Raw genomic sequence first — 18438 nt, forward strand, 5'->3', positions numbered from 1 at the left:
ACACTGAGAAATCTAGGATATCTGAAAGCTTCCTCCACACACATTTCTCTCTCAATCCCTAGATTTGGGAAGTTCTCTTGTATTACTTCTTTGAGCACACTTTCCGCTCTATTTTCCTTTTCCACGCCCTCAGGAATTCCAATGATTCTTAAGTTGCATTTTCTCATTGAGTCAGCTATTTCTCTTAGATTTTCTTCAGTTTTTTAAATTCTTAGTTCTCTTTCTTCCTCTCTCTGGAGCCATTCAGCCTGTCTATCTCCGATTATGCTAATTTTCTCCTCTATGTTGTCTACACGGGCATTCAGGGAATCCATATTCTGTTTTATCTGATCCATTGTATTTTTCATCTCTAGTATTTCTAATTGATTCTTCTTTATAATTTCAATCTCTTTTGTGAAGTAACTCCAGAACTCGACTTGTTTCTCTGTATTTCCCTTTACCTCATTGAATATTTTGATCATAGCTATTTTCAACTCATCTTCACTTAGTTTATCTGTTTCTAACTCCTCAGGACCTACTTCCGTATTTTTATTGTTTACCTTTTGGACTGGAGCTTTTATAGATTGCTGAATGGTAGAGGAGCAGTTTTTGCCCATGATGCTATTATTCGGTTGCAGTTACAGCCTGTCGCCACTAGATGGGGGTTGAGAACAGCACGTTCTGCACTCTCCACCTTCAGCCACAATGGCCTCATGCAGCACGGGTTGGGGGAGGAGGGGCACTTTCTCTTGCCTACTGACCTGGATTCTTGTCAGCTCTCCCTCTCTGGTCTCCCGGGGCCCTGGCTTGCTGGGGTTCCCCCACACAAAAGCTCATCCCTGTTAGAGGGTTTTCACTGCACCGGCAGTGGGAGTCCTGGATGATCCCAGGATGTGTGCCCTTCCCCTGCTCCTTCCCTCACCAGCGGCAGCAATCCCAGTCTCTAGGGGAGGGAGCGAAGTTCTCTCCTACTCCATTCCAGCTCCTCTGAGGGCGGCTCCAGCCTATCTGCCTTCCGTCATTTGGCTGCTATGGGTCTCTGACGATTTCTGTTATTAGAATTTTTTTTGGTTGGAAAACAGTTGCTCTTTTTGGTTGTAATTTGGAGGGGAGAGAGTCCCGGGTCAGCTCACATGGCCATGTTGCTGATATCATCCCTCCCTGCTTTTTTTTTTTTTAATGAATAATTTTCTGCTTCTTTCAGTTATAAGCTGACCTAATCCACTTTGGTGTTGGAGAACTCCTCCTTTCTGGTGGATAACAGTAGACTAACTTTTGAAGATAGGAGATGGCTAGCTCCATAATAGTTATAATGAAAGCCACACACATAAATATCTCTCAAACACATATTTGGTTATAAGTAGACATAAATCAATTTCTGCAACCTGTTTGGTTAATCTGATGATGCCGCAGTTATTTGAACTTTTAGTCTTCCAGGCATATCTTGCAAGAAACGTTTATAAAACACAGCAAAAATATTCTAGTATAATTCAGTGAGCCTTAGAGTTTCCTGACTCTCCCAGCACTTCTATACCCAGGCAATCTTTGATCTGTTTTCTGTCACTATACAGAAAAACAGAGGTTGGCAAGCTTTATGGTAAATAGCCAAATATAGTAAATCTTCAAGGCTATGTAGGCCGTACACTCTCTCATAAAAACCAAATGCTGTAGTGCTAAAGCAGCCACAGAAAATATATAAATAAATGACTGTGGATGTGTTCTAATAATAATTTATTTACAAGAATAGGCAGTGAGCCAGATTTGACCTATGGGCTGTAGTTTGTCAAACTGTGCTGTTTGCATTTTCTAGAGGCTTATATAAAAGAATTACATGTAATATTTTTGCCCTGATTTTTTTTTTGGGGGGGAGGCGGGGTGTGGTGAAGATTGGACCTGAGCTAATGTCTGTAGCCAATCTCCCTATTTTTGCTTGAGGAAGATTGGCCCTGAGCTAACCTCTGTCCCAGTCCTCCTCTATTTTGTATGTGGGACCCTGCCACCACACGGCTTGATGAGTGTTGTGTTGGTCCATGCCCAGGATCTGAACTTGTGAACCCTGGGCTACCTAAGCAGAGTGCGAGAACTTAACCAACATGCCACCAGGCTGGCTCCTTTGTCTGGCTTCTTTCATCAGCATAATTATTATGAGATTCATCCATGTAGTAGTGTACATCAAGAATTCATTCCTTTTTATTTCTTGAGTAGTATTCTATGATTTGAACATGCCACAACTTGTACATCAGTTCACCTGTTGATGGACATTTGGATTGTTTCCAGTTTTGGCTATTACAAGTTAAACCACAATGATCACCTGTATTCAATTCTTATATTATCATATGCTTTAATTTCTCTTGAGTTAATACCTAAAAGTGGAATATTTGGATCATATGGTAGATTTATGGATAATGTTTTTAAAAACTGCCAAACTGTTTTCCAAAGTGGTTGTACCATTTTATAATTCCACCAGTGCTATCTGAGAGTTCCAGTTCCTCCAAATCCTTGTGAACACTTAGCTTGGTCTGCCTTGTTGCTTTTACACATTCTAAGGTATGTAGTGAAATGTCATTGTGGTTTTACTTTGCATTTCCCTAATGACTGGTAGTACTGAGCATCTTTTCATGTGCTTATTTGCCATCTTTATATCTTCTTTCGTGAGATGTCAGTTAAAAATATTCCCTATCTTAATTGGGTTGTTTCTTTACTTATTGTTGAGTTTTGAGAATTTTTAAAAATCTATTCTGGATTTGAGTCCTTTATCAGATAAATAATTTGCATATATTTTCTCCTTGTCTGTGTCTTATCTTTGCTTTTACTTAACAATGACTTTTGAAAAACATGGATTTATAATTTTGATAAAGTCCAATTAATGAAAATTTCATTTTATGAATTACACTTTTAGTGTTGTATTTAAAACACCTTTCCCAATGTCAAAGAGATTTTTTTTCTATGTTTTATTCTATAAGTTTTATAGTTATAAATTTTACATTTAGGCTTATAATCCATTTAGTTAACTTTTATATATGATTCAATAAACAGATCAATTAAAAATTTTTTTTGCGTGTGGATATCCAGTTTTTCCAGCACCATTTCTGGAAAAAATGGCTCTTTCTTCACAAACTGTCATTGAACCTTTGTTGAAAATCCATTGACCATCAATATGTGAGTGTATGCCTGGACTCTCCATCGATCAGTTCGACTGTATTAATTCAGTACTACACTGTTTTGATTATTGTAGCTTTATAGTAAGTCCCGAAGTGAAGTAATACATGTTCTCCAACTTTGTCCTTCTTCAAGGTTGTATTGGCTATTTTAGGTCCTTTACATCCCCATGTGAATTTTAGAATGAGTTTGTTAATTTCTACACAAAAAAATGGCTGGCATTTCTACAAAATATTCTTAGGAAAAACTAAAGAAGACCTAAATAGGTTGAGATAAACACCATGTTCATAAATCAGAAGACCTTATATTATTAAAATGCTAATTCTTCCCAAATTAACCCATATATATATATTTATATCCCCTCAAAGGTGCCCACACTCAAATTCTTGATGTTAATGTCTGTGTATGTTATGTTACATGGCAAAAGGGACTTTGCGGGTAGAATTAAGGTTATAAGCCTTAATATAAAGAGATTTTCCTGGGTTATCCAGCTGGGCCCAATGTAATCACATAGGTCCTTAAAAGTGGAAGTGGAAGACAAAAGAGTCACTTCGAGAGATGTGACAGAAGAAGAGGCAGGAGACATTTGAAGTGTGAGAGGGACTTGACCCACCATTGCTGGCTTTGAAGATAGAGGAAGGGGGTCATGAGCCAGGGAATGTGGGTGGCCTCTAGAAGCTGAGAACAATTCCTGGGTGGCAGCCAGCAAACAAGTGGGGACTACAGTCTTACGGGGCAAGGGAGTGAATTATGTCAACAAAGTGAATGGGCAAGGAAACAGAGTCTCTCCTAGAGCTTCCAGAAAGGAATGCTGCCCTGCCAACACCTTAGCTTTGTCTTGATGAGCCTCTAGTCAGAGACCCAACTAAGCCCAGCATACTTCTGATGTATGAAAACTCTGATATAAGAAGTAGGTTTTCTTTTAAGCCACTGTCTTTGTGGTAATTTGTTATAGCAGATATAGAAAACTAATACTTTTTCTACGTCTGTAGAATCTGTAGTCATGTCACTGATCTTATTCTTGATATTGGCAATTTTCGTCATCTCACGTTTTGTCATATTCAGATTGGTTAAGGTTTGTCAATCTTCTTGATCTTTTCCAAGAGCTAAGTTTTGGTACCGTTGGTTTTCTCTAATATTTTTCTATTTCATTGATTCCTGCTCCAATCTTTATTATTTATTTTCTTGTACTCATTTTGGATTTTATTTGCCCTACTCAGGAAAAAAATGAACAGACTGTTTGAACAAAAACTTCATGAAAGAAGATATATGGATGGAAAATAGGCATATAAAAAGGTGCTCAACATGATTAGTCATTAGGGAAATGCACTTTGAAAGCACAATGAGATACCACTTCATAACCCTCAAAAATCAAAAAGGCTAACCAAGTATTGAAGATGTGGAGGCACTGACATTCTTATACACTGCTGGTGAGATTGTAAAATGTTACAACAATTTTAGAAAACAGTTTCACAGTTTCTTAAAACATAAATATTCCATAATAATAACCTATCATATGATGCAATCATTCCATTTCTCTGTGTTTACCCAAGGGAACTGAAAGCATATGTACCTATAGATAATCATATATGAGAGTTCATAGCACATATATTTGTAATAGCCAAGCACTGGAAACAGTGTAAACATCTATCAATGATGAATGACTGTGCACATTGTGGCATAGCCATACTGTGGCGTGCTACTAAACAATAAAAAAGAATGAACTGTTGATCCACAAAACCAACACTGACCAATCTTAAAACATTTGTGTGGAATGGAAGCAGTCAGATAAAAATATACATGTGGTGTGATTGCATTTCTGGAAAATACAGAAAATATAAGCTCATCTATAGTGAAAGGAAAGAAATGAATCATTTCCTGCGGGTAGGCTGGGGTGACAGCAGGAGCTAGAGGGATACAAGGACGTGGGCATGAGTAAACTGCTGGAGGTGGAGGATATGTTCATTGTCTTGATTGTAGTGTTGGTTCATGGGTATATACATTAGCCAAAATATTAATTGTACATTTAAAATTTGTTCATTCTGCAGAATATCAATTATCCTCAATAAAGAAAAAAACAATCAGATGATGAAAATTAATTAGTGTGTTAACAATTGAATTACATCTGCACGTCCATTTATTTGTTTTTCAGGGTGGATTGCTATTCTGGGTGCCATCTGGTTGCTAATTTTGGCTGATATCCATGATTTTGAGATAATTCTACACCGTGTGGAATGGGCAACTCTTCTATTCTTTGCCGCACTCTTTGTTCTGATGGAGGTAAGACTTTAGACCTTTTGCAATATGATCTTTTACCTGATTTTTATATTCATATTTTATTTAGTAATGAAGAAAACCTAAGTCTGTAAGTCTTTCCACATATTCACTAAGTGAAAAATGATGAAGGTTGTAATTAGACTATTTTAAGTTAAACCAGCTTTTATCTCAGCCACCTAAATATTTCTGATAAAATTATTTGGTGGTTGTTTTTTTTCCCCTTCAATTAATCTTGTGGTTTGTAAACTTGCAATTTCATTTACTAGAAAGAAGAATTTGCTCTAAGTTGAGTTTGGAGCAAAATGACTCATTATAGCAAGTTTACTGGGTAATATTGTCTTGATGATCTATTTCATTTTATGTAATATTTAAGTAAATATTCTGTTATCATGGAAAAGACTATATCAGAGAAAAGAGTGAATAATATATATTTTTTATTATAGCTGTTGTTACAAAATTATTCACAATACTTTTCAGTCTAGCGACTTGATTTATAAACTTGTGTCCTCCTCAAATACAGAAGTGTATGGATGTAGAAAAATACTGCTGTCCAAAGGATCCCCTCAAGCACACCAAATGTCTCACATTAATTACCTTAACTTTATGACAACAGACTCATTCTGTTTACATTGTTATCTGGGTTAAAACATTGATACTATTTTTTTTTCCTAATTTTTTAAAAATGGGTCCCATATTTGAAATTTATGTCTTTACTCATGATTGATTGTGTAGATGTAATCAGGTGACTCATGCAGGCCCTTCAAACCTGTCAGGGAGTTGTGAATTATACTCTATGATCTTGATTTACTACTCAAAAACTTCACCTTTTCTTTTCCAAGTGTTTTTACCACATTGAACGCATAGACTGTGGAGGGGAAAATTCTGGTTACTGTTTTCATGATTGGACTTGAATATCTCTGCCTCAATTGCATCTTTACTCTGGGTGTAAACTGCTATTTCATCTGAGGTTTTGGTATATTTTCCTCAATTTTATATTTCACGTTGTGTTGATGGAGTAAACATTGAAATTTTTAAAGCAAGTTTATTGAGATATAATTTACATATCAAAATTCACCCATTTTAGGTTTACAATTCATAACTTTTAGTAAATTTAGGATATTTCCATCACTGCAAAAAGATCCCTCATGCTCATTTACAGTCAGTTCTGGCACTCAACACCAGCTACAGGCAATCACTAAACTTCATTCTACCTAAGGATTTGCCTTTCCTGTACATTCCATCTAAAAGGAGTCATATACTGTATAGTCTTTTCTGTCTGGTTTCTTTAATTGGAATAATGATGTTGAGGTTCATCCATGTTCTAGTATGTATCTTTAGATCATTTGTTTTATTGCTGAATAGTATTTCACTATATAGATATGCCATACTTTATTTACCCATTCACCAGTTGATAGACATTTGTCTTGTTTCCAGTTTTGGCATATTATGAATATTACTATCAAAATATTTGTGTACATTTGTGTATAAGTCTTTGGCTGGACATATATTTTCATTTCTTCTGGGTAGATGCTAGCTCTTATTATAAGTTTAGCTTAAGAAACTGCCAAAATGTTTTCCACAGTGGCTGTACCATTTTACGTTCCCACCAGCAATGTAATAAGATGGCAGTTTCTCCACATCCTTGCTATCACCTATTGTCTTTCTTTTCGGTGAGGAAGATTAGCCCTGAGCTAACATCTGTGCCAATCTTCCTCTATTTTGTATGTGGGATGCTGCCATAGCATGGCTTGATGAGCAGTCTGTAGGTCCACACCTGGGATCTGAACCGGCAAACCCTGGGCCACCAAAGTGGAGTGAGTGTGCAAACTTAACCACCATTCCACTGGGTCGGCTTCCTGTTGCCCTTATTTTTGACTATAGACATTCTAGTTGGTGTGAAGTGGTATCTCATTATGATATTCAGCATCTTTCCGTGTTATTAGCCATTTCTGTATCCCCTTTGATGAATTTCTATTCAGGTCTTTCCACCATTTTCTATTTGGATTGTTTACCTTTTTATTGAGTCATAAGAGTCCTTTATATATTCTGGACAGAAATCTTTCATCAGATATATGATTTGCAAATATTTTCTCCCAGTCTTTGGCTTTCTTTTCATTTTATTAATGGTATATTTTGAAGGCAATTAAAAAAATTTGGGGTGCTGGCCCAGTGGCATAGTGGTTGAGTTTGTGCACTCTGCTTTGGCAGCCTGGGGTTCACTGTTTCAGATCCTGGACACAGACCTATGCACCGCTCATCAAGGCATGCTGTGGTGGCATCCCACAGATAAGTAGGACTGACAACTAGGATATACAACTATGTACTGGGCCTTTGGGGAGAAAAAAAGGAAAAAAAAGAGGAAGATTGGCAACAGATGTTAGCTCAGGGCTGATCTTCCTTAAGAAATAAAACCTAAAAAAATAAAGTGAAGGGCAATGTTTAAAAAAATTTTGGTACAAGTTTTGCATTTCTTATGTTAAATTTATAATTGTGGATTATATTCTTTTTGATGATATTTTGAATGCAATAATTTTCTTAATTTCATATTCTGATCGTACATTGCCATTATATAGAAATATAATTAATTTTTTATATTGATATTGTGTCCTGTGACCTTGTTGAACTCATTTATTAGTCTAGTAGTTATTTTTGGGTTCCTTAGAGTTTTCTTTCATGTCATCTGCAAATAAAGACATTTCAATTTTTCTTTTCTGATCTGGATGCCTTTAACTATCTCACACTCTCTCCCCCTCTCTCTCCCTCAATTGCCCTCCTGTTTTTTCTTCTCTTTTTTTCTTGTCTTGTTGAATAGAACCTCCAGTTCAATGTTGAATAGAAGTGGTAAGCACTGACATCCATACCTTGTTCCTGATCTTAGGGGAAAATAATTCAGTTTTTCAGCATTATGCATAATGTTAGTTGCAGGTTTTTTTATATAAGCCATTTATCAGGTTAAGAAAATTATGATATGGTTTAGTTTGTTGTGAATTTTTATCAGAAAGGTATATTGGATTTTGTTAAATGCTTTGTTTGTATCTATTGAAATGACTATGTGATTTTTATTCTTGAGTCTACTAATTTGAATCTATTAATATCATATACTACATTAGTTGGTTTTCAGATGTTAAATCTACTTTGCATTTCTGGGATAAATCTCGTGTGGTCATGGTGTATGATAAGATGTTGAAATCAGTTTGCTAATATTTTGTTGAGAATTTTTGTGTTTATATTCATGACGGATATTGGTCTGTATTATTATTTTCTTGTGATGTCTTTTTCTGGCTTTGGTATCAGTGTAACACAGAATGAGTTGAGAAGTGTTCTTTGTAGAAGAGTTTGTGAAGAATTGCTTTTAAATATTTAATAAAAGTGTTCAGTAAAGCCATTGGGTCCTAGAATTTAATTTGTGGGAAGGTTTTGTGTTTGTTTTACTAATTCAATTTCTTTGGTCTATTCAGATGTTCTGTTTCTTCTTGAGTAAATTTTAGTAATTTTTTTCTTCTGTGAATTTGTCTATTTCATCTAAGTTGTCTAATTTTTGGCCTAAGTTGTTTATAATGTTGCATTACAATACTTTTTATTTCTGTGAAGTCATTAGTGATGTCCTCTCTTTCACTTCTGATTTTGGTGATTTGTGTATTCTCTCTTTTTCTTCTTGATCAGTTTAGGTAAAGTGTGACAGTCTTGTTGATCTTGTTTTAAAAAAGCAAATTTTAATCTCGTTGATTTTCTCTGTAGTTTTTTGTTTTCTATTTAATTAATTTCTGCTTTAATCTTTATTATTTCGTTTTTTCCAATTGTCCTTGATTCAATGTTTTCTTTTTTTCCACTAGATTCTTAAGGTGGAACCTCAGGTTATTGACTTGAGATCTTTCTTATTTTCTTATATAAGCATCTAAAGCTATACATTTCCCATGAGCATCACTTCTCTGCATCCCTTAAATTATGTGTATTTTTCTTCATTTTAATCTAGTTCAAAATATTTTCTAATTTTCCTTGTAATTTTTGTTTTTTTGACTCATGGGTTATTGAGAAGTATGGGTTACTTTTTTTGTGAGAAAGATTGGCCCTGAGCTAACATCTCTTGCCAATCTTCCTCTGTTTTGTATGTGAGACCCTGCCACAACATGTCTTGATGAGTGGTATGTAGGTCTGCACCCAGGATCTGAACCTGTGAACCCTGGACTGCTGAAGCAGAGCACGTGAACTTAACCAGTACGCCACCAGGCTGGGCCAAGAAGTATGTTTTTTAAGTTACAAATATTTGAGGATCACCCATATTTCTTTCGTTTTTTAGTTTTTAATTCAATTCAATTGTGGTCATAGAACATATTTTGTGTCATTTTAGTCCTTTTAATTTTATTGAGACTTGTTTTATGGTCTTGCATTCAGTCTTTCCTGGGGGAGAATATTCCAGTTGTGCTTGAAAGTATGTGTATTCTGCTGTTGTTTTGTAGAGTGTTCTATAAATGTCAGATATGTCATTCTTAATAGTTTTGTTTAAGTCTTATATGTTACCAATATTCTGTGTAGTTGTTCTATTAATTATTGAGAGTGGGGTATTGAAGTCTTCAACTATTATAGTTGAATTGTGTATTTTTCCCTTCAGGTGTGTCAGTTTTTGCTTCATGTATCGGGAGGATCTGTTGTTAGGTACATATATTTTATAATTATTATATCACTCAAATGAATTGAACTTTTATCATTATTAAATGTCCTTTTTCTTTAGCAATATTTTTCTGTTAGAAATTATTTTGACTGATACTGATATAACCACTTCAGCCTTCTTTTGTTTACTATTTGCATGGGCTAATAATGGGATTTAAACAAAATCCAGTCTAACAGTTTTTCTTTAGATTGAAATGTTTAATCCATTCACATTTAATTAGATTATTCATATGGTTAAGTTTATGCCTGCCATTTTGCTATTTGTTCTCACTATGTCTCATTTATTTTTTGTTCCTCTCTTCTCTTTACTGCTTTCTTTGTGCTAAATAAATATTTTCTTGTGTACCATTTAAATTCTCTTCTGTTTCTTTTTTTACACCATGTTTTTGAATTATTTTCTTATGGGTTACTGTAGGGGATAAGTTATGTACTTTAATTTACTACAGTCTACCTAGGATTAATAGTAATTTACTGCCAGTAAAATATAGAAATCTTCATCCACTACACCTCCAGTTTTCCTCCCTCTTTTGTGCTTTTATTGTCACATATGTTATATCTTTGTTATATGCCTAACATACAGTTTTATCATTATTATTATTTTATGCAATGTATTTTAAATAAAGAGAAGAAAATAAAAAATATGTTCATAGTCTTTTATATATCCAGGTATTTACCTTTTCCATGGATATTTATTTCCTTGTATGAATTTAAGTTGTCATATGGTGTCATCCTGAAGGAATTCCTTTAGTATATCATGTAGAGTAGGTCTGCTAGCAACAAATTCTCTTAGTCTTTGTTTGTATGTGAATGCTTTTATTTTGCCTTCATTTTCAAAGGATAGTTTTTCTGGATCAATAGAGAATCCTTAGGTGATAGGTATTTTTTCTTTTAGCACTCCAAATCTATCATCCTACTGCCCTCTGGTCTCCATTACTTCTTAGGAGAAGTCAGCTTTTAATCTTATTGTTTTCCTCCTATGCATATGGAGTCATTTTTCTGTTGCTGCTCTTGAGACTTTTCTTTTTCTGTCTTTCACTAGTTTTACTATGATGCATCTAGGTGTGACTCTCTTTATGTTTATCCTACTTGTGTTTCTTTGAGCTTTTCAGATCTGTAGGTTAACTTTTAAAAAAGACCAGTTGAGTAGTTGGATAGTTTCTGGTTATTATTCCTTCAATTACATTATTCTCCCTCTCTTTTTCTTTAAAATATGTTATTCTCTATTTCTGGGACTCCCATTGGCCATGTTAGTTCTCTTGATGGTTTCTCACAATTCTTCAATATTTTGTTCATATTTCTTCATTTTTTTCTTTCTCTTCTTCAGATCAGATAATTTCTATTGATATATCTCCATCTTCACTAAGTCTTTTTATGTCGTCTCAAATCTGTTGTGAGTTCCTCTGGTGAATGTTTTATTTCATTCATATTTTTCAATTCCAGAATTTCCATTGCAGTCTCTTAAAAATAATTTTTATCTCTTTATGATATTCTCTAGTGAATGCATCATTGTCTTCATTTTTCAATTCTTTAAACGTGATTTTCTTTAATTCTCTGAACATATTTAAAATTCTTCTTTGAAGTTTTTTGTAAGTCCAACATCTATGTCCCCTCATAGAAAATTTCTATTGATTATTTTTCCCCCTAGAGTATGGGTTATATTTTCCTGTTTTTGTTGAAAACTGGAAATTTTAGATAATATATTTTAGCAACTCTGGCTGCTGATTTATCTCCCTGGGGGCTTGTTGTTGATTCTATTTATATGAAACCATTATAAAAGTCCTTTTTTGTCTCTAGAAATAATTTTTATCTTAAAGTCAATTTTGTCTGATATTAGCATAGCCATGCCAGCTCTCTTGGTTATTGTTTATATGGTATATATTTTTCCATCCTTTTACTTTCAACATATTTGGATCTTTGAATCTAAAGTAAACTGCTTATAGATAGCATATAGTTGGGTCATATTTTTTTAAAAAATCATTCAGCTGATATCTGCCTTTTAATTGGTGTGTTTATTTCATTTGCATTTAATGTAAATACTGAGAAGATAGTATTTATGTAAACCATTTTCTGTTTGTTTTTTATATGTCCCTTTGACAATCTTTTTTCCTGAACTCTCTGTTAATGATATTTGTCTCTGTGGATATCACACTTAGCTGTTAGATGCCACTAATTCCCAAATAATTGCTCTATTGTTTTTTTTTTTCTTTTTTACAATACCCTGGGTCATAAATTTCTCCACAGTGTGGTTCAGTTAAATTTGCTTCCCTTTGCAAGGGTAGTTTTTGAGGCTAGTCTGAGGTTTATTCTGACCCTAGAAAAGTTCTTCTTTGCTGTCTCTTTTCCTGGTTCCCTCTGGTAAACTAGCTGGCCTATAGCCCACGTTGTGGCTCTCTTGAAGCTATCAGCCTCCTCTTAATTCCTTACCATCAAATCTCCATTGTTTTTGGAGTACCCTGAGGCTTGAACTTCCCCACACTGTGTTTTAAATAAAGTTGGTTTCTTTTGGGAGAGTTTCAGAGCTCTATTTTCTTGTGGGCTGCCTCTCCCCCTGGGCAAAATCTCAGAATCACTGCTAAATAGGTAGGGCCGGGGGTAATGGCCTGCTTCTCTTGGAATGACACCTTTGCTGTATAAATAGAGCAATGAGTGAGGGCAGTAGTCTCTGGTCTTCTAGCCTTGCTTCTGCTGGTGTGGAACTTTTACCCTCCAAGTGAGCAAGGGTGAGGCCAATCAGGGTCCCAGTATTCTTGCTCTGATGCACCTCAGGTAGAACTTACACCCAATGAGTGGGGGCTGGGCAGAGGAAGAGAATCCTTGATTTCTTGGCCAAACTCTCTTGGAATTAGGCTCTGCAATATGGAGCTGGGGAGATAAGGAATGCTAGTAGCCTGCTCCTGCCAGGGAGATAACTGTGGTTCTCTTGACTGTTCTTGGACTTACCAATAGAGTATCGCCCATGCTGAGCTTGGGATGGGGAGTGGGTTATAGTTCAAGTGCCACTGACTATTATTGTTCTCATCAAGATTTTCTTGAATATATGTTATCATTGGCTGTATCCCCTTAGGATAATTTCCAGAGACTTTGATTAAAAAAATTTTTTTGCCACCACTTATGGTTGTTGTGCTGGGAAGTGGGACTTCAGAGCTCCTCATCTGGCCATTCCAAAGTTAAGCTCCCCTATATCTGTTTTTATTTATTTCTCTGTTTATTTCTGTTTTCCTTCTGACGTCAATGATTTGTGATTTCCAAAGCTAGTAATAATTCCAAAACAATGTGAATTATGTTAGCAGCTGAGTTTTCCTTGAGGGGTATTTCAAAGTTTATTTATCTCTAACATAACAAAGTGGTCTACAGCAAAGTAAAACCAATTAAAGTGGACTTTAAAATTGACCTGGAATGTTTCACAAATACAATAATGTTTCTGTATTTTTTCTCTGTGTGCATATGTTTAGATACATTAGCTGGGTAACATTTTCTAGTGTTCATTTTATTTTCCTATTTCTTCTTTGAGGCCAGAGTAATAATTGTAATAATAAGGGTACTCCCAAGTTGGTAGAGTCCTCAGCATACACTCTAGGAGCTGATGAGAGCTGGAGACCAACCCCTATCCCTAGCCTACACTCCATGCTGAATCTTTTGGGACCATGCTGGTGTTTCCTTACCACCCAATGCTTTATACCGCCTTATGTAATTGTGGATATGAGAGTAATAATGGTTCTTTGAAAAGAGTTACATGATATTTATTTTCTTTGATATTTAATTTATTTGTAGACAATTTTGGGCTCTTTAATCCTTTAATTTTTTCTTATGTGTTCATTATAGCTCATTTCATTCTCTCTAATTGCCGCTTGTTTTTCTCTTCGCAATTAGGAATGACAAACTGGATGTATTGATTTAGTTACCTTGATTAGTTATAGCTCAGTTACTTCTCATTATATCCATTTTTCTGTGGCAGTATCCTAGTGATAAGAATCAGGTAGTTTCTACATATGGGCACTAAGTTGGGAGAATTTGTCTAGATGTTTCCTTTAGGATCTGTATCTTAATCATTCAGATACATGAAGCATTAATTATATTTATCTCAGTAAGTCAGAATAGAATTTTTTTTTTTTGAGGAAGATTAGCCCTGAGCTAACTACTGCCAGTCCTCCTCTTTTTGCCGAGGAAGCCTGGCCCTGAGCTAACATCTATGCCCATCTTCCTCTACTTTATATGTGGGACGCCTACAACAGCAGGGCGTGCCAAGTGGTACCATGTCCGCACCCAGGATCTGAACTGGCGAACCCCGGGCCGCCGACAAGCAGAACATGCAAACTTAACTGCTGTGCCACCGGGCCGGCCCCCAAGTCAGAACAGAATTTTATAAAATTTACTTACATTGATTTTTAAAAATTTTCTGGCAACTATAGGAGTATAATATGTTTTAGCCGAGAAAAAACAGATTTCGTTTGTGCCTGAAATTAATTTCAACAAAACCACCCAGCAAGGTTGCTGCTTTCTAAAAATCAAATAAAATTCTGAAATAGATTTTGGTTTAGGTATTAATTGAAACAGGTGATTTTGGTGCAGAAATCAGCAGGAAGGATTTCTGACTATACCTAAGAGACGCATCCTTGCCTTAGTTTCCAAGCTCTGTGTTTTGACTTGAGTTCTCAGCTGAATATGTTTCTCTATCATAATTACTTATATATTGCTGACACCCTATCATGAATTTAGAAAGTCACAGAGGACTGAGATTGTTATTATTGCATTTCAAATTTTGTTCAAAAGATTGTACAAATTGTGGTTTTCTGGGAGGTTCAGTGATTCTGCAACTTGACTAGTTTAAAGTGTGGGGAATTTAGAATTAACCAAATCGCCATGAAGTGTAACCTTAATGAAGCCAATTCAGATGAATGCCTTCCCCAGTACAGTGCTGAGGGGCAGCCCAATGCTCATTTTGACAGGCCCTGGACCCAGAGGAGACAAACGACTGGGCAAGATCATCTGACTATCCTTTTTGGAAATAGAAAAAGCACTGTTAGGAGCCACTTTAAGACTCAGATGCTGTCAACTCTGTGTTATTTCATCCCCAAATACTCTTGTCGATTTTGCTCCCACTCATTCCCACTCAACAGGGCCTCACTCTGCTCTTCCTCTCCATGACCAGTCTAAACAACTTCATTGACCTCAACCAGAACCTCATTCTAGGTGGATTCAGCCTCTGGCATGATGATGAAGTGCATGGATGGGAAATTTTCTCCCATGCTGTAAGCACCACGGCACCATGAGAACACTCCAGTGGGCACACTCAGGCGTGGTCTATGCACAAACCCCAGGTCCAAGGATGACGCTTAGTATTCAAATTAACAGGTTATATTTATCATAATATTCAAGAGCACAAATTTTAGCATCAAAGAGACCCATGTTCCAGTCCCAGTTTTGCCACTTTCTAGTCATGAAATTTTAGACAAGTTACTCATTACCTCTAAGCCTCAATTTCCTTATCTTGAGAATAAGTTTACTAATTTCGCAGTGTTGCTAGTGAAGAACGAAGAAGATTGTATATTTAAAGTCCTGAGCCTCATGTTGAGCTCACAGTTGATACTCAAAAAATGCTTTCTCCTCTTTTTTTAATTAATAATTTTAATTAAAAGCTTAGTTCAACATATTCACATATGAACCCACTGTCAGCCTGGAAAAGTGTGATGTATTGTATGGAGAGGTCCCAGGCAAACTCTTGGACCACTCAAATCTCACATACCTGGCTCCCCTGCCCCAGTAGCCATTCCCTTCAGACTGGCTTGCCCTCATCTCGATACCTTGGCCTGAAATCCTTGTTTCATAACTAATATCTGATACCTACCTTTGACTCCTTCCAGATTTTGAAGATTTCTTGACCCTTTTCCCTGCAATTTTGGACCTGAGTTCTCTTGCATACATTTTGGGTCTAATATCTCTTGTTTCATGTGACCACTGATTCTGAAACATGCCCCACTCTGAAGCATAGATAGTGAGTCAGCACTGTTCTGCTTTTGAAAAGCAGTGGAAGACATTTGGGTCTATTAAGCTATGTTGCACTGACTTCCATTACCAACATCAGATTGTCTTCTAGATGGTAAAACCATAGAGGACCTGGTACAAGGAAAACTATAGATATCTTGCCCCTTGGAATTCAAGATCAATTTTGAGTCTCTCTAAATTTGAGAAATTAAACCTGTTTTCCTTAGATCTAGAGGCCTTTAAAGTTAACCAATTCCTTAGTCTCTGCTAAGGAATATTATCTGACTTATCCTATTGTTTTATAGGGATTTGAAATGTTAAGTGGCTTTTAAAGCTATGTTTAAGATTGTCTGGATGAGTCTTGCAGGTAGGAGTATATAAACAAGTTCGGTATAGAAGTATTTTCCCTTAAAAGAAGAAAATTTGGAATAAAACTGTCTTGTTCTGACCTGATGGACACATTAAATATCTGAAGATTTTTGTTGCAGAGTTTTGGCCTCACTTTCTCCCAGGTTGTGGCCATCTCTTCTTAGAACAATAATTTAATAGCTTTAGGGAAACCTCTATTCAACATTCCCACAGATAGAACCCTGCAAATAAGAGCTCAGAGTCTAAAATTTCAATACACATAGGGAAACAATTCATCATGAATGAGGTATTTTTAGGTTGCAATATCTTAGAAATGGTGAATAAAATGTTTAAGGTGAGGTATTTCATATAGGCAGTCTTTCCCTTCTTTTCCTTGTATGCTTTCTTTGAAAAAACAACAAGGAAATAGGGAGAATTTTATGTATTAGTTCTAAACACTAAAATAATTTTAGACTTCCAGAAATGTTATAAGAATAGAACCCATCACCATGAGGTACCCATCACCATGAGGTACCCATCACTCAACTTCCTCTAAAGTTAAAAAATTACATAACCGTAGTAAAATTATCACAACATGAAAATTAACATTGGTACAGTAATAGTAACTAAACTACAGACATGATTCAGTTTCACCAGTTTCTTCCTGATTGCTTTTTTCTGTTCCAAGATCCTATCCAGAATTCTACATTTCATTTAGTTGTTGTGTATCCTTAGTCTCCAATCTGTGATAATTCTTTAGTCTTTCTTAGTCTTGGCACTTACTTTGTAAGTGCTTCTCAATTTGGGTTTATCTAATGTTTCCTCACGACAATTTTGAAGTTATGCAGTTTCAGCAAGAGTACCACAGAGGCCCTTCTCAGTGCATCATATTGAGGGGTACAGATATTCGCATGTCTCATTATTGGTGATGTTAACATTGGTCACTTGGTTGATGAGGTATCTGCCAATTTTCTCTACTGTAAAGTGGAACATTGATAAATTATTTTGTGGGGAACTACTTTGAGACTAAGCTAATGCCATGTTTCTCCGCAAACATTTCACCATTGATTTTAGCATTCATCAGTAGCTCTTTGCCTCCAACAATTATGACTGTCGTATTTACCTAATGATGATTTTGTATTATCCTTATTCCTTCTACATTTGTAAACTGGAGTTCATCTGTAAGGAAAAGCTATCCTACTCCTTTGTTTATTTAATTACTTATTTGCATCAGTAAAGGCTCATGGATATTTAGTTTACTCTATGAGTTACTACCCAATACTATCATTGTTTACTTTCTTGCTCAAATTGTTCCAGTTTTGGCCATTGGGAGGAGCTTCAGGTGGCTCTTGTGTTCTTTTGACACACCCTCATCCATTTTCAAGCGTTTCCTAATTTTCTGGCATCACAAAATGTTCCTGATTCATTTTGTATTTTACCTGCCCCAGTCCTGGAGTCAATTGCTTCTTCAAAGAATTCTCTTTCCTTTTATTGGCGAAATGGTATTTAGAAACAAAGATATGAGTGCTGGGTGTGCTTGTTGCAATTTAGGTGTTCATGATTTTAAGCCCTGCCAGGAAGCAGAGCTGGGCATATGTGTTTGTGTACTCACACACACACACACACACACACTCACACACCCATATCTGTTTCTATATAAGTCTATTTGTCTGTATCTTTTAGTTCATATTGACACCTTGAGTCCCCATCCAACACCATAATGTTCATTGCTTCTTGCTCTCATTATCTACAATATATTATCTATGGTATTAATAGGTCTGTTTCTCACAGGGATATGGGTTAGTGATATAACTAGTTTAGGTGTATGCTAAGACTGAACAGATGCATGTGGGTGGGATGGGGAACTGGTTCACAATGTAATCTAAAGGAGATAAATATCTCCTTTAAAATACCCAGTGATAATAATATACAGGAAAATGGAAGCCATTTTTATTCTTTATCCTGATTAACTTGAGGTACTCTAATGAGGAAACACTTGATTGCACTATGACCTCCTTGAGTGAT

At 35.8% G+C, this 18438-nt stretch overlaps 1 protein-coding gene across 6 annotated transcripts in view; it reads left to right on the top strand.

Annotated features, from left to right (window-relative positions):
• OCA2 (OCA2 melanosomal transmembrane protein) overlaps positions 1–18438 on the top strand; it is a 358682-nt gene that overhangs the window by 187387 nt on the left and 152857 nt on the right. For all 6 annotated transcript variants that reach the window (XR_006887681.1, XR_006887683.1, XM_046655122.1 and 3 more), the window contains one exon: positions 5291–5418. Coding sequence is in view for 4 of the 6 variants with exons in the window: in XM_046655122.1 (XP_046511078.1) it covers positions 5291–5418 (128 nt within the window). In the remaining 2 variants the exon portion in view is untranslated. The remainder of the gene's footprint in view (positions 1–5290; positions 5419–18438) is intronic.

The sequence above is a fragment of the Equus quagga genome, chromosome 2, assembly GCF_021613505.1.
Source record: "Equus quagga isolate Etosha38 chromosome 2, UCLA_HA_Equagga_1.0, whole genome shotgun sequence".
NCBI lineage: Eukaryota > Metazoa > Chordata > Mammalia > Perissodactyla > Equidae > Equus > Equus quagga.